The sequence below is a fragment of the Gopherus flavomarginatus genome, chromosome 4 (assembly GCF_025201925.1).
Source record: "Gopherus flavomarginatus isolate rGopFla2 chromosome 4, rGopFla2.mat.asm, whole genome shotgun sequence".
Classification (NCBI taxonomy): domain Eukaryota; kingdom Metazoa; phylum Chordata; order Testudines; family Testudinidae; genus Gopherus; species Gopherus flavomarginatus.
Window position 1 is genome coordinate 45,702,860 of NC_066620.1, and position 25,104 is coordinate 45,727,963.

The 25,104-nt window shown below is 43.5% G+C and overlaps 2 protein-coding genes across 3 annotated transcripts in view; both read right to left on the reverse strand.

Annotated features, from left to right (window-relative positions):
- Positions 1 to 25,104, reverse strand: part of LPGAT1 (lysophosphatidylglycerol acyltransferase 1) — a 947,911-nt gene that overhangs the window by 121,945 nt on the left and 800,862 nt on the right. The gene's annotated exons all lie outside the window — the stretch shown is intronic.
- KCNH1 (potassium voltage-gated channel subfamily H member 1) overlaps positions 1 to 25,104 on the reverse strand; it is a 334,033-nt gene that overhangs the window by 98,795 nt on the left and 210,134 nt on the right. For both annotated transcript variants that reach the window (XM_050951795.1, XM_050951794.1), the window contains one exon: positions 24,171 to 24,367. In XM_050951795.1, coding sequence (XP_050807752.1) covers positions 24,171 to 24,367 — 197 coding nt within the window. The remainder of the gene's footprint in view (positions 1 to 24,170; positions 24,368 to 25,104) is intronic.

The following is a 25,104-nucleotide window of genomic DNA, read 5'->3' on the forward strand; positions in this document are numbered from 1 at the left end:
CTGAAATCAACTATAATGTATACAGGGCCAGTGTTAGGATGTGTGGGGCCCGATTTGAAAGAGCTGCCGCCAAAATGCTGCCAAAGACAGAGGCAGCGATTAAGCTGTCGCTGAAGATAGCTGCGGCAATTCGGTGGCAGCTCAATCAGTTGCCGCTGTTTCCAGCGGCACTTCGGCGGAGGGTGCAGGGCCCCTCTTCCAGATGCCGTGGGGCCCTCTTAGGCATGGGGCCCGATTCCTGGGAATCAGGGGAATCGCCCTAAAGCCGGCCCTGAATGTATATGATTCACTTAAACCATTTAATAACTATCTTCTTTTCTTTTTTTATCAATAGATCTTTAGCTAGTTTACTAAGGATGGGCTCAATGTGGTATTTGGTGAGATCCTGAAGTACTGTACCTATTGACCTGGGGTGAGAGTGTCTGGTTCTTTGGAACTGGAAGAACCTAATAAATGTGATTTCTGGTTTTAGTAACTTTTTATCATAGCAGTCTGTTTTGTCTGGGTGGTTCATGAGGGGCTAGAGGGCCTGAAAGGGACTGTCTGTGGCTTCATAATAACTTGTGTAGTATTTTGGAAGCACACATTTGTTATTGGCTTCGTGAAATCTTATGATAGATTATACCACCAATCTGAGATATATGCCCTGCATTCTGGCAGTCTGACCTGAAATTGGTGCTCTCAACTGTGTCCCATACCAGGCAGAGTTACAGCCTCTTCTACTTAGGTGCTAAGGTGTGGATTTAGGATGAACTTTAGGTACCCAGATTATGAATTTTTGCCAATGCAATTTTTTTTTGAGTATAACAAAATAAATTAAACAATTTAGGAGAAAATGAGTTATTACTAGCACTTTGAGAGACTGAAAATAAATATTAGCCAAGCAAGAGATTCCTCTTTTATGCTCTTCAAGTTAGATAGCATAAGAGGTCAGGTGACAGGCACTGAGGTTCCTTTAAAGTATTTAGGATAGTTTCCCACCTAGATGAGGCTCCTATTCTGATGGTTCCATGAAAACCTGCTGACCGCTGGCTTTGGAATATGAGAAAACTTTGCTAAGGACTAGAAACCACATGCAGTAAAGTGCTTCACAGTACTGCGTTCACTCATCAAAACACTGATTTCTGTGAGGTGCTGTAAAAAAATTAGACCTGTCGCTTAAAATACAGCTACTATTGCTTTCAGAGGCTCCTGCTCCAACACCATGCAGAAGAGCTGCTTCCAAGTGGAGGCAGGGGTATTTAAAAGTGACAGGTCTGAAAAGCCTCTGTGTTCTAAATGCAATAGCTCTTCTGAAGAGGTCAGGCTTTGCAACTCAATCTCTCACAACAAAATTTACTCCAGATACCAGAAAAAGCCAACTCTTTGGAAACCAGGAGTTTCAAGACATCATGGCAAGACTCGGTTAGGCAGCAACATTAGAACCAGAAGCAGGGAAGTAAAAGGAGCCAGATGCAATCCTGATAGAATATGGAGAGTGCCAATATATTTCAGGCTAGCTTGCCCACAAGGGGAAAGGCAGAATGTCCCTATCCATGTCATAAACAGATGGTTCAGGGTTAAGAAGCTCAGTGAACCTGGCTGACACCTGACGAGAGGACCAATCGGGGGACAAGATACTTTCAAATCTTGGTGGAGGGAAGTCTTTGTTTGTGCTGTTTGTTGTGTTCATTGTTCGCTTTTGGGGCTAAGAGGGACCAGACATAAACCCAGGTTTTCTCCAATCTTTCTGAATCAGTCTCTCATGTTTCAAAATAGTAAGTATAGCCAGGAAAGGCGGATTAGTCTTATGTTTGTTTTTTTAACTTGTAAATGTGTATTTTGCTGGAAAGATTTTTACCTCTGTTTGCTGTAACTTTGAATCTCAGGCTGGGGGGCAGGGGAAGTCCCTCTAGTCTCTATGAATCTGAATACCCTGTAAGCATTTACCATCCTGATTTTACAGAGATAATTTTTACTTTTTCTTTCTTTAATTAAAAGCTTTCTTTAAGAACCTGATTGATTTTTTCCTTGTTTAAGACCCAAGGGGATTGGGTCTGAACTCACCAGGGACTGGTGGGGGGAAAGGAAAGGGGGGGGAAGATTAATTCTTCTTTGTTTTAAAATCCAAGGAGTTTGGATCAGTGTAGCCTCTCAGGGTAACCCAGGGAGAGGAAAGTCTGGGAGGGGGAAAGGAGGGGGGATGGTTTATTTCTCCTTGTTTTAAGAACCAAGGGGTTTGGGTCTTGGGTTCCCCAGGGAAGGTTTTGGGGGAACAGAAAGTGTGCCAAACACTATATTTTGGCTGGTGGCAGTGTTATCAGATCTAAGCTAGGAATTAAGCTTAGAAGGGTCCATGCAGGTCCCCACTTTTTGGATGCTAAAGTTCAAAGCGGGGGGAAAAACCTTGACATGGTGGTAGCGGTGGGATTGGGTTTAAAAACCAAAGCCAGTGAGTTTTTTTTTCTCTCCTTTCTGGCTGCTAGGAAAGCAGCCTGAGGGCAGAGGTGTTAAGTTTTTAACAAGGGTCTTTGTAAGAGGATGCTCGAGCTGTGAGCCAGCAGACAGCCAGCAAGGGGCATTTACAAGTGAATTGTTCTCTTTCTTTCTACCTCTCGGACATAGCTAGTTAGAAAATCTCTGTTAACCAAGCAGTCAGTAAGCTGCAGAGGGGGCAGCCAGAACAAGAAAGCAGGAACAATGAGTTCCAAGGAAGCCCTTAAACAGGAACGGGCAAGGCTAGAAGCAACAGAGAGAGACAATGAACATAAGAGATGGATGGAATTAATTAATGCAGAAATAGCCAGGGAAGAAGCGGCCCACAAAAGGGAAGAAGCGGCCCACAAAAGGGAAGAACAAGCCAAAGAGGCTGACCACTGGAGGGCTTTGGAGCTCCAGAGGGAGGCCCTGGAATTAGCAAAGGCTAAGCAGAATGACACAGCCAACCCTAACAACCCTTCTCCAGGTACTGTTCCCCATCCCAGGAAATTCCCCACCTACAAGAAAGGTGAGGACACGGAGGCCTTCTTAGAAAATTTTAAAAGGAGCTGCCATGGGTACAACATCTCTACAGACCAGTACATGATAGAGCTGAGACCACAGCTCAGTGGACCCTTAGCAGAGGTGGCGGCTGAAATGCCTAAGGAACACATGAACGATTATAAGCTTTTTCAAACCAAGGTCAGAATCAGAATGGGGCTAACACCTGAGCATGCCCGTCAGCGGTTCAGAGCCCTAAGGTGGAAACCAGATGTGTCATTTACCCGACACGCCTACCAGACTGGAAGGAATTGGGATGCCTGGATATCAGGAGCAAATGTTAAATCTCTGGATGAGCTGTCCCTCCTAATACAAATGGAGCAGTTCTTAGAGGGTGTTCCTGAGGAAATAGAAAGGTACATCCTAGATGGGAAACCCAAAACTGTAACTGAGGCAGGGGAGATTGGAGCCAGATGGGTGGAAGTGGCAGAAAAGAAAAAAGCTACTAGCAAGGGGAGCGAACATCACAGGGAGCAAACCGAAAATAAACCCTATCACTGAGGGCAACCCAAGACCCCACCTACAACCCAAGGAAAGCCCCTGACTCCCTATTGTCCCACCTCACCAGTCTCCAGCAACCCACCTCGGCCCAGTGACCAGTCAGCTGGGCGGTGCTTTAAATGTAATGAACTGGGACATATAAAGCCCAACTGCCCCAAGAACCCCAAACGAGTGCAGTTCATTACACCACAATCACAGCAAAGATCCCCAGGCCCAGGTGCCTCTCAAATACCCTCGGAGCGAAGGGAAACTTTGAGAGTGGGCAGAAAGAAGGTTATCGCATGGAGAGATACGGGGGCACAAGTGTCAGCTATCCACCAATCCTTAGTGGACCCCAAATTCATCAACCCAGAGGCCCAAGTGACAATATACCCCTTAATGTCAAAATCTGTAGACTTGCCTACAGCTGAACTGCCTGTCCAGTACAAAGGCTGGTCAGGAATGTGGACTTTTGCAGTCTATGACAATTATCCCATCCCCATGCTACTGGGGGAAGACTTGGCCAACCAGATGAAGTGGGCCAAGAGAGTGGAAATGGTTACATGCAGCCAAGCCAGGCAAGCTTCCCGACTCATCCCTGTTTCTGAGCCGTCCACAAGGGCCCCGTCTGTGTTACCAGAGACCCAGACAGAGGCGGTGGACCCGGATCCCCTGCCAACGACGGCAACAGCCACAGTGCATCCAGTCCCAGAACTGGAACTGGAAAAGCAACCAGCACCAGAACCGTTGCCAGCACTTGCAAACCGATCTCCAACCCCAACGCCAGAGGGCGCTAGCGGGCCTGTACTGGCAGAAGCAGCAGACAACCCTATCCAAGAGGCTCAGCCAGAACCTGAAATATCGCATAGTGCACCAGCGGAAAGTGGCTCACCATCAGCAAAAACAACCCCATCACCTACATCACTTCCAGAGGGACCAAGCCCAAGTCCACAGTCTAAGGAAGAACTGGTGTCTCCAGCCTCAAGGGAACTGTTCCAGACTGAGCAGGAAGCAGATGACAGCCTTCAGAAAGCTTGGGCAGCGGCACAGAGCACCCCACTGCCTCTCAGCTCTTCTAACCGATCCCGGTTTGTTGTAGAACAAGGACTTCTATAGAAGGAGACTCTTTCTGGTGGACACCAGGAAGACTGGCATCCTCAAAAACAGTTGGTAGTTCCAACTAAGTACCGGGAAAAGCTCTTAAGCTTAGCCCATGATCATCCCAGTGGCCATTCTGGGGTGAACAGAACCAAAAACAGGTTGGGGAAGTCCTTCCACTGGGAGGGGATGGGCAAGGACGTTGCTAATTATGTCCGGTCTTGTGAGGTGTGCCAAAGAGTGGGAAAGCCCCAAGACCAGGTCAATGCCCCTTTCCAGCCACTCCCCATAATTGAGGTCCATTTCAGCAAGTACCTGTGGATATTCTGGGTCCTTTCCCAAAAAAGACCTCCAGAGGAAAGCAGTACATACTGACTTTCGTGGACTTTGCTACCCGATGGCTGGAAGCAGTAGCTCTAAGCAACACCAGGGCGAAAACTGTGTGCCAGGCCTTAACAGACATTTTTGCCAGGGTAGGTTGGCCCTTCGACATCCTTACAGATTCAGGAACTAATTTCCTGGCAGGGACCATGAAAGATCTGTGGGAAGCTCATGGGGTGAATCACTTGGTTGCCACCCCTTACCACCATCAAACCAATGGCCTAGTGGAGAGGTTTAATGAAACTTTGGGGGCCATAATATGTAAATTCGTAAATAAACACTCCAGTGATTGGGACCTAGTGTTGCAGCAGTTGCTGTTTGCCTACAGGGCTGTACCACATCCCAGTTTAGGGTTTTCACCATTTGAACTTGTGTATGGCCATGAGGTTAAGGGGCCATTACAGTTGATGAAGCAGCAATGGGAGGGGTTTACACCTTCTCCAGGAACTAACATTCTAAACTTTGTAAGCAACCTACAAAGCACCCTCTGACACTCTTTAGCGCTTGCTAAAAAAACCTAAAGGATGCTCAGAAAGAGCAAAAGGCCTGGTATGATTAACATACCAGAAAGCGTTCCTTCAAGGTAGAAGACCAGGTTATGGTCTTAAAGGCGCAACAGGCCCATAAAATGGAAGCGTCATGGGAAGGGCCATTCACGGTCATGAAGTGCCTGGGAGCTGTTAACGATTTCATAGCATTTGCCACCTCCTCCCTAAAGCCTAAAGTGTACCATGTTAATTCTCTCAAGCCGTTTTATTCCAGAGACTTAAAGGTTTGTCAGTTTAAAGCCCAGGGAAAAGATGACGCTAAGTGGCCTGAAGGTGTCTACTACGAAGAAAAAAGTGACGGTGGCATGGAAGAGGTGACCCTCTCCACAACCTTGGAACATCTGCAGCGGCAACAGATCAAGAAGCTGTGCACTAGCTTCACCACATTGTTCTCAGCCACCCCAGGATGGACTGAACGGGTACACCACTCCATTGACACAGGTAATGCTCACCCAATTAGAACTCCACCCTACTGGGTGTCTCCTCATGCCCAAGCTGCTATAGAATAGGAGATCCAAAACATGCTACAGATGGGTATAATCCGCTCCTCTAACAGCGCATGGGCATCTCCAGTAGTTCTGGTACCCAAACCAGATGGGGAAATACGCTTTTGCGTGGACTACCATAAGCTAAATGCTGTAACTCGTCCCGACAACTATCCAATGCCACTCACCGATGAGCTGTTGGAGAAATTGGGACGTGCCCAGTTCATCTCTACAATAGACTTAACCAAGGGGTACTGGCAAGTACCGCTAGATGAACCCGCCAAAGAAAGGTCAGCCTACATCACCTCTGCAGGGGTGTATAAATTTAATGTGCTTCCTTTCAGGCTGCGAAATGCACCCGCCACCTTCCAAAGACTGGTGGATGGTCTCCTAGCAGGATTGGGAGAATATGCAGTTGCCTACCTCGATGATATGGCCATTTTTTCTGATTCATGGGCAAAACACCTAAAACACCTGAAAAAAGTCTTTGAGCGCATCAGGCAGGCAAAACTAACTGTTAAGGCTAAAAAGTGTCAAACAGGCCAAAACAGAGTAACTTACCTTGAACACCAGGTGGGTCAAAAAACAATAAACCCCCTACAGGCCAAGGTGAATGCTATCCAAAAGTGGCCTGTCCCAAAGTCAAAGAAACAGGTCCAATCCTTCTTAGGCTTGGCCGGATATTACAGGTGATTTGTACCACACTACAGCCAAATTGCTGCCCCACTAACAGACCTGACCAAAAAGACCCAGCCAAATGCAGTTAAGTGGACTGATGAATGTCAAAAGGCCTTTACCCAGCTTAAGGCGACACTCATGTCTGACCCTGTGCTAAGGGCCCCAGACTTTGACAAACCATTCCTAGTAACCACAGATGAAGGGGTGGGGTAGATCCTGGGTTGCCCTTACATTCAAAAAGTGATCTTGGGCGTAAAAAGGTTCTATACTGTTACACACACACACACACACACACACACACACACACACACACAGAGTAATGTGTGTGCAATGTAGCAAATTACATCTGCCAGCAATAGGCAGCTGTTTGTGAACTGAGGCTTACTGTGACTTGGTTCAATGAAATTGAGGAAAAATATCAATAATTTAAAATGTTCATTTGTTTGTGTGTTTTCTCCCAAGCAAAAGGGAAAATGTGAAGAAGAAACAATAGTTAGTTTTTTCATGTCCAACATGAAACAGCAACAGTCAAACTATTCAGGACGATAAGAGGCCCAAAAAATACAATGCAAGCTACAGCAAGAGTCTCATTTCTCAGAAATGTGTGGGGAGGTTACACTGTTTGTCAGGCTTATTAAAATATTGATGATGCAAAGAAGCACCCTGTGTAGCAAGCCCAACCCTGGTGGGAACATCAATTCAACAGAGTGAAATGCTGCCAAAATTTTAATAAAAGGCTCCTTCAAAACTGTGCCACCTCAGTTGGTGAAACAAGTGATGTTTCCTAGAAAAAAAATTCTTCCCATTCCTCACAAACTCCATAATCAATCAGTCCTTCCACTCGTCCTTCCACTCCTCTTTCACCCAGATCCATCAGTCTGTGTCCAGCCTCCCCTCTCAACCCAGTATGCTTTCCCCAGCCCCAACACCTTGGGGAAGCTCCTCCTTGAGTTGGCTGCCCTGTCCCGGAGCTATTCTTAAAGAGAAGGTTACTCATCTTGTGCAACAACTGAAGTTCTTTGAGATGGGTTTCCCTGTGGGTGCTCCACTTCAGGTAATGTGCGTCCCTGCACCTTCAATCGGAGCGTTTCAGCAGCAGCGCTCATCTGGGTCGTGCATACGCTATCCCCATCTCATGCCATTGACAGTGCCTATCTAGCACATGCGACCCGACTGCCCTCAGCTCCTTCTCTACTATAGAGCTGGAAATTGAACTCCGAAGTAGAGGGGAGGAGGGTGGGTAGTGGAGCACTCTCAGGGACACCTATCTCGAAGAACTTCAGTTACTGCACAGGGTGAGTAATCTTCCCTTCTTCAAGGAGTGTCCCTGTGGGTGGCTCCACTACAGGTGACTGTCAAGCAGTGCCCCTCATTGGATGGAAGGGGCTTCGAAGTTGTGTGTGTAAATGATGATAATACTGTAAGGCCTAGCAATGAATCCTGTCGTAAGCCCTGGTCGACTGTATAATCCTTTGTGAAGGTGTGCGGGGCTGCTCTGCATATGTACATGATTGGTATGTTGCTTAGGAAGACTAACAAAGTTGAAAGGGATCTAGTGGAGTGAGTTTGGATCCCCAATGGAGGTTGCAGGTTCTTCTATAGGTAGCAGAGGAGAATGCACCAGGAAATCCATTTAGATAGTCTCTGTTTGGAAATAGTGGAACCTTTACAGTATTCCACAGGGGAAATGAAAAGTCTCTGTGATTTTCTGAAGGGCTTAGTTCTGCCAAGGTAGAACGCTAAGGTGCGTCTGACATCTAGAGCACGTAGTACCGTGTCTTGTGTTCGCCCATGAGGTTCAGGGAAGAATGCGGGAAGATGGATTGGTTGGTTTATATGGAAGGATGAAGGTACCTTAAGGAGAAATTTGGGATGAGATCTTAGAGTGACCTTGTCCTTAACACAGATGGTCTAAAGTGGGCTAGCCATGAGGGTCCCTAGCTCTCCCACTTGGTGTGCTGATGTAATAGCTATCAAGAATGCCACCTTCATCAATAGAGGTGTCAGAGAGCATGTTGCTAAGGATTCGAATGGGGGCCCAGTGAGGCAGCGTAGTACTAAATTCAAATCCCGAGGTGGGATGGGGGTGTACGTTTTTTGGGGTAAACATTTCTGATACGTTTGGTGATCAGAAGGGCAAAGATCTACATCCTGTCAACCTTGTGATGGAAAGGGGTGATAGCCATGAGATGTACCTTGACCAAGCTAAGCAATAGTCCAGAGGTCTTTAGTCCCTGCACATATTCCAGTATCAATGGTAAAGGGGGGGAAACAGCTCTGGTTTGTTTATTTTGACACTGTATCTTGAATCTCTTCTATTTATGCAGGTAAATATTATGCATGGTTATCCTTCGGCTGGTCAGTAATATGTCTTTCACCTGTTCTGAGCCGGTTAGTTAGTCACGATGGACCCACGCTCTCAGGTGAAGCCTCTTCAGGTTCGAGTGGTAAACCTGTCCAGCAGCTTGTGATAGAAGGTTTGGCGGATATGGGATAATGTGTGTTGTGCATACGGCCACCAGCAACAGGTATGAGTACCAAGTTTGTCTGGGCCATGTGGAGACTACCAGGATAACTTTGGCCTTGTCAGTTCGTATTTCATATATAACCCTCTATAGCAGGGAAATTGGGTGAAATGTATATTGCAGAGGTGCATCCTACTTGAGGAAGAAGGCGTCTCCCAGGGATTGGGATCCCAACCCCACTCTGAAACAGAATTGTGGGCATTTGTGGTTCTGGGATGTCATGAAGAGGTCAGTAGATGGGTGACCCAATGTTTGACTGGTTTCGTAAGACAATGCTGTTTAGTTCCCGCTCGTGATCCTGAGAAAATTCTCTGCTCAGCGTGTCTGCTGTAGTGTTTTGGCCACCTGGGAGGTACAAGGCTGATATGCTGACCTTATGCCAGATACACCAGTTCCATAGTTTCATGGCTTCAGTACAAAGGGAGTGCAACTGTGCCCCTCCCTGCCAGTTTATATAAAACATGCAGGCAATGTTGTCCATCATTATTCATATAGTCTCGTTCTTGATCAAGGGCAGGAAGTGAAAACAAACATTGCAAATTGCTCACAGTTCCAGGAGATTTGTTTGTAATCATATCTCAGAGAGGGACCATCAGCCCTGTGGTGTGGTGCTGTAGATGGGCTCCCTAGCCTATCAAGGAGGCATCGGTTGTCAGAATCCTAGAAGGTGGAGTTTGTGTGAAAGGGACTCCCACACACACACTGTAGGGTTGGGTCCACCACTGCAGAGTCTCTTTGACCTGGGGTGGCAGCGTGAGGTGTTTGCTCACGCTGTGTTTGTGTGGTATGTAGATGGTCCTTAGCCAGCCCTGAATGCGTGGGGCGTACTATGGATGTGGTTGCCACCATATGACCTAATAGTTGTAGATGGGTTTGTGCCATTGTGTGTGGACTGTTCAGTACTGAGGAGATCAGAGTGGTCATAGTAAGACATCTGTTTGGTGGTAGTGATGCTTTGGCCTGCAGAGAATCTAGATGGGCCCCAATGGAGACCAGTTTCTGGATGGGTATCAGGGTTGATTTTTGCATGCTTAGTTGTAAGCCCAGTCGTGAAAAGAGGGTCATTGTCCTTTGAGTAATGCCGAGAGCATCTGCCCAGGTAGGGGCTTTTAGTAGTCAATTGTCCAGGTAGGGAAATATTATTATCCCATGCTCGCCAAAGTGAGCCGCTTCCACTGCAAGAATTTTGGAGAAGACTTGTGGTGCTGTTGAGTGACTGAATGGTAGAACTTTCTATTGGTAGTGTTCTGTTCCCAGAATGAACCTGAGGAATGTCCTGTGAGCGGGATGTATGGTTAGATGGAAATATGCATCTTGGAGGTCAAGGGCTGAAAACCAATCCCCCTGTTCCAGTGCTAGTATTATTGTTGCTAATGTGACCATTCTGAACTGTTGGACCCTTACAAATCTGTTGAGTTTTCGGAGGTCTAGAATAGGCCTCTATCATTTATTTTTTTCTAGGTTAAGAAGCAGTGGGAATAAAATCCCCTCCTTCTGTGTTGAGATGGTACTGGTTCTACAGCACCAAGATATAAGAGGTGGTTTACTACTTACAGCAGAAATTGTTTGTAAGAGGGGTCTCTGAAGAGGGATGGGGAGGGAGAGTGCGGAGGGAGGAGGAGATGAATGGCATCACGTAGCCTATCTGGATTATTTCTAGGATCCATTTGTCTATAGCGATGGATTTCCATGCTGAACAGACAGGGGTCAAATGGTATCCAAAATGGAGAATGGTTGGTGATGAATTCAGCAGTGATGAATGGCAGGCGCAGGGGAAGAAGGATGCTTTCTTCTGAAGCACCTGGCATTGGCCACTGTCAGAAGACAGGATACTGGGCTAGATGGACTTTGGTCTGACCCAGTATGGCCTTTCGTATGTCATTTGGGCCCTCGACCAAACTCAGAATTATTGTTTCACAGAGAATTGGTGGGACGCTGATGACTGAGGTGGACATGGTCCATGCCTTGGGTGTCTCTGCCTCTGCCGTTGTGTGTTGTATTGCCTCAGTTGTGCATATGGGTGGATCTTGTGCACTGGGAAGGATAGTATTTACCCAGTTTCTTTCTGGTTGCAGGTACATATATCTCCAAGGTGCGAAGGGTTGCTCAAGAATCCTTCAGCGTGTGGAGAACCTCATCCATCTTTGTGGCAAATAGCTTCTGTCCATCGAAGTGGAGATCTGCCACTGTGGATAGGACCTCCCTGGGGAAACCAGACAGATGGAGCCTTGACGCTCAGCATATAACTATAGTGGTAGCTGTGGAGCGTGCCACTGTATCTGACGCATCTAAGGATACCCGTAAGGCCATTCTAGCTAGAAGATGATCCTAAGTTATATCATAATCTTGAATTGGTCCCTTTTGTCTTCTGCGATGTAATCAATAAAGTCTGTGAATTTAGAATAATTTGAGTGGTTGCATTTAGCCATCTATGCAGCATAACTGGCATTCCGGAATTGTAGAGTGGCTGATGAGTAGACCTTGCAGACAAAAAGGTCTAGTCGTTTCCAGGCTTTGTTGTATGGCATGGATCTGAAATGATGTTGTTACCGTGCTGACTGACTGCGTCAACAGCTAAAGAGAGTTCTGCATGGGATGAGAAAATAAAATGTCCACTCCCTCTGAGGAGACGTAGTACTTTTTATCCCCTCTCTGACAGGTAGGCAGTATTGCTGCTGGAGTCTGCCATACATCTTTGTCTGGTTTCTTCAGAACATCATTTATAGGAAGTGCTATTTTTGATGCAGATGAGGTGTGTAGAATAGCCAGTAGTTTATGTTGGGACTCCAGGACGTCCTCTAGAGGAATCTCTAGGGAATCTGTGATTCTTTTGAACAGCTCATGGAAGTGTTTGAAATAATCAGCAGCTGTGGGTGGCGGAGGCATTACAGCCTCATCTGTGGAAGAAGAGAAAATGTTGGCTGGAGGTTCCTGTTCCAGGGCCATCTCCTGTTCCTTGAAGCTCTCCTCAGGGAGCTCTGATGGTGCCACCACTGAGGGTGGTGGGAGAGACTTACTCGTTTCCCTGTAGGAACTCAGGGGCCTGGGGTATTGTCCTCCGTATGCTGCCCAAGGATCCCAGTAAGGCCACTGTGTGGGAAAGGGCATAGGTGATGGTAACCATGGGTGGCCATACCAGGATTGGGTCCCCCTCCTGTGAAATGATTTAGTGTGTACAGGTGGGCCCAAGGGTATAGTAATTGAATGGGAGAGGAATGGTGTGAGGAAAAGGCACCCTCCTCAATATCTTCCTCTTCACTACAAAACAGAAGGGCAAGTGGTGAAGCAGGTTGGCTTGGTACCATGTGTCCAAGAGAGACATCAGTGCCTGAAAGTGGAGATTCTGGCATCGATTAGACAAGTAGATCCTTGTGTTGTAGGAAATAGTGCAATGTCAGTGGTTTCAGCACCCAAGTGGTTGATGCTGATGACATTGCTGCAGATACAGGTGTTGGTGCCAACCTCTGAGCGCTCTGTGCTAATGGAACAGACGGTGGTGCCATAGGCTATGCGGAGCACCTCAGTGCTGCATCCGAATCCACTGGTGCCGTAGTGGAGGAGGTGGGCATTTGTTTGCCTCTCGATTCAGAGTCTGCCTACTTGGGGTCAGTGGTTGTCACGGTATGTGTGGTAGATCCCAGTGCCTTCTATGTACCCAGGCGCGGTGCAGCCGGTACTGAGGATACGGAATGACCCAAACACTGCTTCATTTTTGCTAGGTTTTTTGGGTGATAAGTTGATGCTCTTTTCCCTGAGGCGTCTTTGGACGAATGAGCCTTCTTGTGTGGGGAAGATAAAGTCTCTGGAAATCTTTGTCCAGAGGGAGTCTGCTGGCTGGGATCAGATGCTGGGAGTAGAGACTTCTCCACGAGTATAAGTTTGAGACGCAAATCTCTGTCCTTTCTGGTTCAAGCCTTGAAGTTGCTACAGTGAGAGCCCTTCGGAGATGTGTGTCTCATCTAAGCAACAGACACACTGAGAGGGCCCATCCAAAAAGGGGGTCGCTTCCTGCATGGAAAGGCAACACTTGAAGCCCAGCAAACCAGGCATGCAGGAACTCTGGCAGTTCAGCCCTAAGGATGAACAGTAACTATTCTAAAGGGTAGAAAATAAAGGTGTTTTTTTTTCAAATAGAAAAGAAACTGGGAAAGGAAGGATAAGTAACTAACTAATCCACTAAAAATTCTAAGAACAAACTATTCTGAGCACTAAAACTGTTTTCGCACTGCTAGGAGCTCCGTCTCCGGCTGAGGACAGTTGAGAAGGAACTGAGGGGGGTCAAGTTGCACGTGCTACATAGGTACTGTCAATGGTGCAAGACGGGGATAGTGCATGCATGACCCATACAAGCACGGCTGCTGAAACTCTCCAATCAAAGGGGCGTACATTCACCTGAAGTGGAGCATCCACAGGGACACTCCTCGAAGCAGCAGCAGTGAGGGGCTCTGCTGGCAGCAGAAGTGGCAGGTGGGCTCTTGAAGATGGAGTAGGGGAGTGTTTCCTCCTGGTGTCAGACTGAGTAAACAGCTGAGGAATAAGTCCCCTGTGGTGACAAAGGTGGGTGGGTCTCCCCTTACTGCTAGTGGTCTTGCCTAACTGGTATGGGAGTGGTTTTCCTCAGTCACTAATTATTTGCCATTCTGTCCCAGGGAACTCTTACCTCTCATGATATCAGATGTCTCCATTGGGAGACACCCAGCAGTTCTGCTCCTGTCTTTTTCTGCTTGTCTTTCCACTGGATGAGGTGTTCATCTGCCCGCCTATTGGGAGGCTTTTCCCTTTAGTTCAGAGAATCTCCCTGTGCACACACACCACAATGAGGCACAAATGTCTCACAGCACACATCTTCCCAATGGGGCAGGGTTGTGAATTTCTGGTGTTTGTGCAGCAAGTAGCCTTTTTGTGACTTCCTCTTACATTCCTGACCTCGCTTTCATTCCTATGAAGCTGCTTCTTGCTGTGCAGGGAATGGAGAGATGAGAGCTTGCCCTGCAGCACAGACTGTAGGATAAAATGGTTCTAATGTATCCTAACCTTTCTGCTCAGTTGGTTAGAAAACTTTAAAAAGTGCTCCCCCTCCTCACATTTAAGGGAATACAAAAGTACAATCTGTCATCTGACAAGCCGTGGAATACACTTCCAACCATTAATCAGGTGTCCAGCTATATTTAATACTATTCCTTTTTATTAAAAGGCATGTGAGGGGGTGCCTTTCGTTTAGATTATTTTGTCAGACATGTATCTGTAACAGAAGAGCAGATGCCAAGGCCCTGCACAGGACTGCAGTGCTCCTCTGTTGGGTCATCCAGCCATTAGGCGTCTGATTCCTACTTAAAGATGTGGTGTAATTACTAGTGAATCATAGTGACAGATGTATTTTGTCATATCCAACCAGGACACAAAAGGAGCTGAAATGTCCCTTTAAGATGCAGAGGGAACTAGGGTCAGGGATGGAGAAGGTGTTAAAGGGAAATCCTAGGGCAGCCAAACTAGGAACGAAAGTTTAGACTGAAGTTTATTTTTATCTATAGCACCAAGTAAAGTCAAAGCCCAGAAAGGGCACGTTTGGTCTAAATACAGGGTGTATTCTTTCTGTCCATACCTGCTTACAGATGCTTATTAGTGATGCTGCTATGTGTTGACACTAATCTTTACTTGTATTAAAATGGTAAAGGTATATTATCACATGTATTTTCTCAGTCTACTGTAGGTGTTGCTATAAACACTACAAATACAGAACACTAGCTGCAGGAAGCACAATTTGGAAAATTGTTTTTAACATTAACATGAATAGGAGTTATCACAATTACCCCAGACAGCAAGAGGACAATAGATCTTTGTAGTTTAACCAACTATAAACACTTCCTGCATGAGTCCACATGATGATATCCCACCACAGTGGGACACACACACACCCAGCCTTCTGCCCTGCATCCCCACAGCCCCATCTCTCTGCCCTGACCCCCACACACTCAGCCTTCTGCCCTGCACCCCCTACACCCCAGGCCCTCTGCCCTGAACCCCCCCACACACACAGCCCTCTGCCCTGACCCTTGACCCCCCGCACACACCCAGCCTTCTGCCCTACACCCACCACACACCCTAGCCCTCTGCCCTGATCTCTGAACTGCCCCCCACCTCAGCCTTCTGTCCTGAACCCTCTCCCTCTGCCCTGACCCCTGAAACCTCCCCCTGCCCCAGTCTGGGGTCCCACTGCAGGCCCTGCTCAGCCTGCTGCCGGCCTAGGTGAACAGAACCCCAGGCTGGCAGTGAGCTGAGCAGGTTGGCGGCGTAAGATCAGCATTTTAATTTAATTTTAAATGAAGCTTCTTAAACATTTTGAAAACCTTGTTTACTTTACATACAATAGTTTAGTTATATAATATAGACTTATAGAAAGAGACCTTCTAAAAATGTCAAAATGTATTACTGGCATGCGTAACCTTAAATCAGAGTCAATAAATGAAGACTCAGCACATCACTTCTGAAAGGTTGCCGACCCCTGTGCTAAATTCAGGGATCTCAAAATGCTGGTTAATACAGTTCTGGCCAATGCATGGGTTATTGCAATTAGGTATGAAAGGTAATTTGGCAAGGGCTTCAGAATTCTGTCAAGCAATCCCCTCGGTTAACGCCAAGGTAATACTGATGGCCTCTAGAGGATCACCCTAGTCAGAAAGAAGCATTAGTCCAGAAGTTTCGGGAAGCAAAAAAAAAGGGAAATTATTAGAAGGAAAGTCCCAGAACTACTGGAACCACCAAAACATTAACTCATGATATATCCAAGGTTATTTCTCCATTTAATTCTTTATATATTAAGAGGATAAACAGGAATGGTGAAAAATCCAGACAAATTGTTTCCTCTTTCTGAAATATAACATTACATGGAATTCACTAGCTTTCTGAACTACTCTTCATGGATGCAAATCTATAATAAGGCAAGGTCCAGGAATAAAACATAAAGGTCACTTCCAAATCATGTTGTGACTGTCAAAAGCAAATTACAGTTTTGAATGTTACTGATAAAGAACATCACAAAGCTTTTATGTTAACTGGATAGGAATGTTCCCAAATGACATCGCAACTAAAAGCTTTCCATGATTATTTCTCTCACTTATTCCACTGCATTTGTCATTGGATTAAATGCAACAAATGCCCCTCACCCCCAGGTAGAAGGTATTCACTGAAATCTTGTAAACCAATGAACTGCTAGCTCCAACCTTCACTGGCACTAGCAGTTGCACAGGACTTGCTGGTTGATGATTGAGTTAAAATGGAAGCAGGCAGAGGAAATCAAAGCCTAATAAGACATCTTTAGACTACATCACAGGTAGCAGCAGCAAAGCCAATGACTGTTCTTTGGAGCTTAGACTCTGTCCCATTTCCCTGCTGTTCTTTCACAGCTGTTTCAATGCTGTTCTTTGAGCATGACCTATATTGTCACTGGTAGCCTAAGCTACTTTAACAAGTGTGTGATGGAAGTCGACAATGATTTTACATTCTTTAATCAAGATAATAACTCACCATAACTAATACCTCATCTGCTAGTGCTGGGTGACAGTGAAACCCTGAAAAGCAATTAATGAATTACATGTATCTTACTTGCAAAAGGACTGTACAAGCCACACTTATGTGATGGTAGAGAGTCTGACACCATGATTTATTAAATTTCTGAGTAGCCAAAACCAGAGGAAGTTTTTGGAGATTAGAGATGATGATAATTTATATATTTCTGGTCTTCATAAGACAAGAGCTACATCTGCTGTTACAGCAGCAAAGAATCCTGTGGCACCTTATAGACTAACAGACGTTTTGGAGCATGAGCTTTCGTGGGTGAATACCCACTTCGTCACATGCATCTGACGAAGTGGGTATTCACCCACGAAAGCTCATGCTCCAAAACGTATGTTAGTCTATAATGTGCCACAGGATTCTTTGCTGCTTTTACAGATCCAGACTAACACGGCTACCCCTCTGATATTTGCTGTTACCTCATTAAATGAATTTGTCTTCAAGGTTTCTAAAAAGAATCAAGAAAAAAAATGTATCCTAAAAGGGTACATAAGCCTGCATTTTCAACACAAAGATAGTACTTAGGGCATTTTACAGCAAATGGTCTAATTTGTTATGAAATGATGTGGGGAGAAGTTTTCTTGGAGTTTCTGATGTCAACTGTGAGAACCAATCATGAAAAAAATGTTAATACACTGTATGCTTATTTTATAGATAATAGGGAGGGGGCTGACCAGAGGTGAAGTTGTTTGGAATGATGATAGAAAAGGCCCCAGGCTCTTCAAATAATTTTTAGAATGCTACCCACATAGGGCCCCTTGCTCGTGTTGAGGAGTGAAATATGAGTGAAGTACTAATTTCAGATTACTCCTGTAAGTCCTACTCAACATGAGTATAAGGTTGCTGAATCAAGCCCATCGCATTTTTCCCACTGGGAAAAATAAAAGTGGGGTTAGATTAAAAGAAAAAAATGTGTAAAAATGAGGAAAAACCTACTTTTCACACTGACTTGCGACTGGAAAACATTTCCCAGAGTTCAAATGGACCTACAGTAAAAGTTTTGCAAAACTGTTAATCAAAATTTTATTTGAAAATGTTATTGAAATTGTTAATGACATTTTTCATCTAGCCAAAACTGCTGCATGAGCACTTTTTGGGCATGAGGATAAATGGAAAATGTTGGCAAGCACTTTCAATTCAAAGTTTGAAAAAATCAATTTTGTTGTTGCAATTTTTGTAAAGGCTTTACAACGGTTTTTGTTTTGTTGGTTGGTTTTAGTTGTTTTTAAAGAAAAAAATTAGAATAAAATATTTCAACCAGTTCTAATAAAAACTCAATAGACCTTGTACAGAATCCCAGTCCTCACCAAAAGGGAGGCTTTTAACCTAAGTGGGACCAGGATTTGCCTGTTATTCTTGCATCTTTTTTTTTCCCAATTGTCGTCAAATATTCTGCTTTCTCTTGTTTTAAAATAAACTTGGAAATAGCTGACTGAATAAATCCTGCCCTCACAATGTGCATTCCTAATTCGTTTTTCAAAAATCAGCCAGATGGTATCAAATAATTCAGAGTGACACACAGGGGGGGTACCATTAAAAACAACATTTCATATGCTCCAGGTACCCATGATAACACAGAACAGAAAATATTCTGCTGCAAATGCTTTGGGGCAGCTAAGTGCTGATTTTTTAAATGCCACTTGCAGTATAAAAGCATCCCATGATGAGATACAATTCATAGAATTTAAAAAAAAACATAATTCAGAAGGCCATCAACAGCTGGTCCCCACCGCCATAAATTTCTTCTGGTGGTGAAGAGCTGCATCTATTAAAACAGTTATTGCTTCCCAGATGATTAACATTGTATGTAGGTTTCAATAATTTCAGTTGTCTCAAATATTTTTTCATTTGGGAAAACCACCCCTGCCTCTGCATAGCATCAACTAACTATTTCTAGGGGACCATTCTACAGGTGCTAAACTAATGTCTAAACATACGAAACACTGCTTAGCATTACACATGATCTATACTGCACACAATAATGGATGCTGCAGATTAAAACATAAAAGTACAGGAATGATCATTTCAGATCATTTATATAAACATTTCATTATCTGACTGCACTGTTCATATAGTCAGTTATGCACAATATTCATGTTAAAATGAATCTTTCACATAATACAACCAATTTTAATACTGATCCAGAACACAAGCTTATTAACATTACAGCACAAATACGTGTATATATTAAAACTCTGTATAATATATCATTAGAATTTGCAGTCAGCTCCTCTATAATGTAAACTAGGACCTAAAGCTGAAAAATATACAACATTTTAAAATCATCATCAAAAGAGCCTTAGAACTGAAAAAGTTTGGGAAATTGCTCTTTCAGCTGACTTCTTTGAAAGGCAAAGGAGTTATTCTTGACTCAAAATTAGGAAAGCTTCCATCTGCACTGAAAAATAATTATATGTTTATTCATACAAGTTTCACTCATACTTCAGACTGGACCAAATCCTCTCTCTAGCACACAGCCTGAGTGACTGAGCTTTGAGTTAACAAGATCCGTGGAGTTTCAGAAGAGGAGGTGGAAGAAATCCAATCCCCAGGGCATGCAGTAGCACCAGATTGAGTTCTATGGCTATTTATTGTATGTGTGGATGGATATGTAATACTACCTTATACTTCCCATCACACATTCGAGCAAGGGTCTCAAAGTGATTTGCACACAAACCTGTGATCTGGAAAGGATTACTATACTCATTTACAGGTGGGGAGAAAGAGGCCCAGAGAAGTTAAATGACTTGCCCAAGGCCACACCAAGTCTGTGACAGAGCCAGGAGCACAACACAGGACATCATTTGTGAGGAAATATTGGAAGAAGTAAACATATATATAGTTCAACTGAGGGGAAAATGACAGGGAACATAATAGTATACAAATATTTGAAGGGTTATAACAGCAAGGTGGGAAAGGAGGAATTTTGTTTAGTGGAAAAGGGAGGATTTATTTGTTTAAAATGGAGCCAGAAAAGATCTGGACAGCTGTATCAATTACATCAACAAATACTATACAATAACAAACGTTAGGACCCTCCAGATTCCCCCATAAAATGAAGATTGTCCCATCACAACCTTCCATCCATTCAGTTCTCTTCATCAGAAAGAACCAGCCTGGGAGATCATATAGATCTTGTGGCAAGTTGAAGGTTGGCAAGTTTAGGCTGTAACAGGGGAGAAGCCACATCACATTTAAACCAAGAGGCTGTTAGCTCAAGTATCGTACCCAAACCCAGCTTCCACAGTGTCCCATGAGAGGGGTAGACACTCTAGCCAGAAGCGACAGAAGGTGAAATTTAGGCTAAATATCAAGAAAAGTTTCCTGGCAGCGTGATTGATTAATCTGTGGAATAGTTTCCCAAGAGAACAGGTGGGAACCCCAATTAAATGGCACAATTACAACCAAAATGAAGCAAAACGCTAACGTACAATAGGGAGCCGTTCCACAGTGGCAGGGAGATGGATGGTTAGGTCTTTTCCATCACTGCACTCTTTTATGACATGATCTCCCATTCTGAGTCCTGAGCTTTAAGGCACTGGCTCATGCCTGCTCTACTTATATGCTGACAGTATTCTGTACCATACTTTTCTGCCTGGTAACTCTTCAGTATAATTTGTATCTACATCTAGTTTTCTAAATCTATGCTTTCTCGTTTTCTCCTTATACCTCAGACACAAATTTGTGATTGGGAAAACTCCTCACCCCTCCTGTCTAGACCTTCCAAGAATTTATAATGAGTGTATTTGGCAACATTAAAATGCTGAACCATTCCACCTGTGAACTGTGTTGTTCTACTGCATTCAAAACCAGTTGTTTAATATCCCATCCAAGCTAAAATGCCTAATGTTTAAATAACATAGTAAAGTATTCAAGGCATGGCGCACTAACGAGACCAGCTTAGTAAATCATGAATGAGAGTTCTCTATCACATGAAGGATAAACAAAGGAATAACACCATTTATGGCTGCATCTGAGTGGAAGGAGACCATATACCTTGCCCCAATACAGTGGGAATAAATACGGGGTATGAAGCATGCACACATACAGAGAGCAAATATTTAAAAACAGAAAGGATGGGAACCATTCAACCAACTATACTAACGTCAACTATCCAAGAATTGAATGCTAGCAAATGTTGTTAAAGATCTAGGGCCAGAAAGTGCCTTATCACAAAAAAGCCTGAGGAGGGGGGAGGAGACAGAGTGGCTGGGTACTGTGCAAGCGTCTCCCCATGAATTTTCCTCTGCACTGTTCCTTTAAAGAGAAAAAGTTCTGGACTCCTAATGGGAGCATGAAACCAACAGTGTCAGAAAATTTGTGGGGGAAAGGCAGGTTTCTTCCCTGGAGATTGTGGGTTCCTCCAAGGTTTACCCATGGACCTTCTGCCTCTTTTAGCATAGACTCCTTAGGCTCTGTACTGCCACTGGCTGAGCCCATGTCCCCAGTGCCTTTGGCTCACCCCCCTCTCTGACGGTTCAGAAGAGGATCTGATGTTGCTTTCAGCAGCTTTAATTCTGCCATATTTTTCCACCAGGATACAAATGCAACTGTATCTGGGACTCACTGAAACAACTCTGGGCCCCAGTGCTCTTGCTGCATGATATGAGTAACTGTCTGCAATGACACACCAGAGCTTCTGGAAAGTCATGGTCACAGGAAGAGCAGGTTTCTTGCCCTCCCGACTGACAGCTCTATTCCAGACAGACTCTTTCAGGGCTTGCAGACCTTTCTGCAGATCACTTTCCTAGCTTCCTATTAACAAGAAATCTGTACCCCAGAGGTGGAGACCCCTAGTGGGGAAATGGTGTCTTTTTTTGACAATCAAAAATTGCTGTCTAATTGCCAAGAACTTTCATAATATACAAATATATTTAGAGGGCACATACAGTAGCTACCCTTCACCCAGTTAAGCACTTTGACATTCCCTGATGAAAGGTGCAAGTGGAGTAGAAGGTACTATTATATTTTGAAGGTTATCACAAGGATAATTCACATAAGATTCTGTTTTCTGGCTGTGATTTCTTTTCAGAAAAAAAATACAGAGAAATGTTAGAAAGTCACAACCTAATGAGAATTTCCTATATAAATTGGACAAGGGTATTTAAACGGTGACGACATCACAGTAATTCATGGATTATGTATGAAAACAAATGTTTAAAATTCCAATTTCTGAAAAGTCACTTTCTGATGGGTCTGATGCATGAGCACTGTAAAATATCATCCCCTCAATAAACCCCCAGAAATGTATATTCTTTGTGTTATTTATGATTGCTCCTCTGATTGCAATCAGCTTTCTTTCAAGTAAAAAACTAACTAACTAAATAAGAATACAGCCTGCTAACCTAGAATCTTATTTCCACTATCAATCAGCATAGTTTTTCCACTGACTGCAACCCAATTAAAATCCAATTAGCTCTGTAATTTGATGGAAATTGCTATCACAGAATGCATTTCTGTAATAAATGCATCATAGAAGAACCTGATAGGGAAGGAAGGATGTTTTGTGGTTAAAGATGGTCTTGTAACACAGGCCTGGGAATCCAGAGCATAATCCAAGCCCATTACAGTCAGTGGAAGGACCCACAGCTTTGGACCAGACATCTGATTCTCAAATTGTTGATGTAAAAGTTCTAACACAATCTCTTACCCTTCACCACAATATTTTTAAACCACCATAACTATGGCTATTTCATCCCACAGAGTCAAGAGTTTTGACTCTTCAGAGGATCTCTATATTGAGAGGGTTTTATTAAAGCCACAACATTTAATATCAATATCCAGATGATCTTAACTGCAACCATATAAGAACGGATGTTAGTTAACAATCTTGTAGCCTTGCATTTCCCCTTGTCCTATAGGAAGCAAATGTCTGTGACAGAAACTCAGTACCATTTAGTGGAATTCATCCTGTAAGGTAAGGATTCCCTGAAAAACAAATAGAATTTACATCTCCAGGAGTTGGCTTGTTAATTTTGTAATGATAATTTGTCGTTGTTGCTTTGATTTTGGGTCAAAAATGGAGATAATACTTACCTACCTTATAGGATACTGGGGACTGAAATTAATTGATATTTGTAAAGGGTGCAAATGGATGGAATGAGTTATTGATGTGTGAAGTATAAATTTCCACAGGCCTCGAGTAGATCCAGAGTGCCAAGAATTAGCCAGCTGGGGTTAAATTTTACTTTCACACTGTCATCATTTTACAAAAAGGCTGAAAAAGAGTTCTGCTGTGTATTCAGCTATAATTAGCTAGAAGTTTTGTGGCACTTGATAGTTACCATGGAGAATTTCTTCGGAACAAAAGAGTCTACCAAAAATATGTTATGTGATTATGTACTACCGTCTACTAAAATATGCTTTTAAAAAATAGCTCCAGTGTACTCCAACTATTCACAATTTCATATGCTTTTCTCTTCTACACTGCATCATGGAATCATATTAATTGAATGATATGTACTACCATTTTAATAAAATTCCACAGCAGTGGTTCACTGAGATTACATACAGTTAAGTATCGGGGGTAGCCATGTTAGTCTGCATCTACAAAAACAACAAGGAGTCTGGTGGCACCTTAAAGACGAAAATTTATTTGGGTATATGCTTTTGTGGGTAAAAAACCACTTATCCAAACTACTTCTTCGGAGGTGGTTTTTTTACCCATGAAAGCTTATGCCTAAATAAACCTGTTAGTCTTTAAGGCGCCACCAGACTCCTTGTTCAGATTACATAGGGAATTAAAAATGGTATATTTGTTTTTATAATTTGCACCTGACGCAGTAAGTCTTGGATTTAAAACACACAACAAGAAGAATTGAAAAAAAGAACCTGAATGGGGGGAGGGAGAGAACAAACAAATCAATTAAGTCAGCAAAGTACTTCCAAAATGCGTTTGTAGCTAGAAGAAACAACTCCTGATAAAATCTTTCATGCTTATATTATATTGCTATTGCAACTGCAGAAATACAAACTTGCAAAGGTTTTTCTTCCATATATCAGATTTCATGCCTTTTCCTCAGTCTCTCATAACTGATTAAATAATGTTTCCTCCTTTTTTAATTGTGCTGCCACACTAAAGCAGCAGAAATCAGCGAATGTCATTTATCAACAGTGCAAAAACAATGAACAACTGATCACAACAGCATGGCAACTTACAAGTATTTTTCTGAGATTACTTCTTATAAATTAAAATAAAGGACTTTTGACATACCCACATCTGATTATGCACCTACAGATGTGACTTTTTAACTCTAGCAACGTCACTGATCAACCTACACATTTATGAAAGAGCAAGAGAAATGGCAAAATTCAAACCAGTTCCAGGGACAGTTTTTAGAAGTGATTCTTTGTACACTCCGTATGTTAAAAATGAAGCTCCTTACCCTTTTTCTCAAGTTGTAGGTTAAGATGAGGTTCCTGGAGAAGGAGTGAGAAAAGGCTGTATAGAACTCCAGCACTTTCTGTAAGGCATCCCTTTTAATCACATGAAGGTCACAGTAAGTCAAGGCTCTTACATTAGCACAGGACTGAGCAAGGGTAGCTTCTTTCCAGAACACATCGCCAAAAACGTCTCCTTTGCCTAGAGAAAAACATGCATCAAAGTATCATTATTGCAAGGCAAGGACTTAAACAATGGTCACCAAAAGCTGAAATGACCTTATCGGTCACTCACTGCAAGCCAACGTACCATTGTATGGCACAATATAAATATTCTGAGCTCCAAATTTCAACCCAGCACCTCTGCTTTATTGCAGCTTCATTTCTTGTAAGTCACAAAAAAATTTAAATTTGCCATTTCTTCATTTTCTGTGTTAAATTATGGGAGTTCAGCAAAAACTCCCTAAAAACCAAGCCACAACCATACTAATATCATGAGACAATTTCCTTTGTATCCATCCCTTCCATACATCACACAAGAATACTAAAGATCAGTACGTTATTAGTTTTCCAATTATATCTTACACAACACTTTTTAGATACCGATTATGACAACAGTGTGTTAGGCCTGACAAGAGAAATGAACCAGCAAATGGGCCTCTTTGCCACAGAGGGTTAAGAATGAAGAAATATGTAAGAGATCAAGAAAACTTCACCACCAAACCAGAATTTCTGTGTGATTCCATGAGCTTTCCTTCTGCTTCCTTGTTTCCCACTAAAGTATAAATGTTTTCCTCTTGAGTGGATGACATTGGTCATCTGGTATATTAATCCATGTGTACTGACAAACCGTATTTTATAAGCTATGCTACATTCTTCTGTAAAATCCAGTCTGGTACCTTGTAACGTATGAGCCAATTTTATCTCTGAACTCTATGG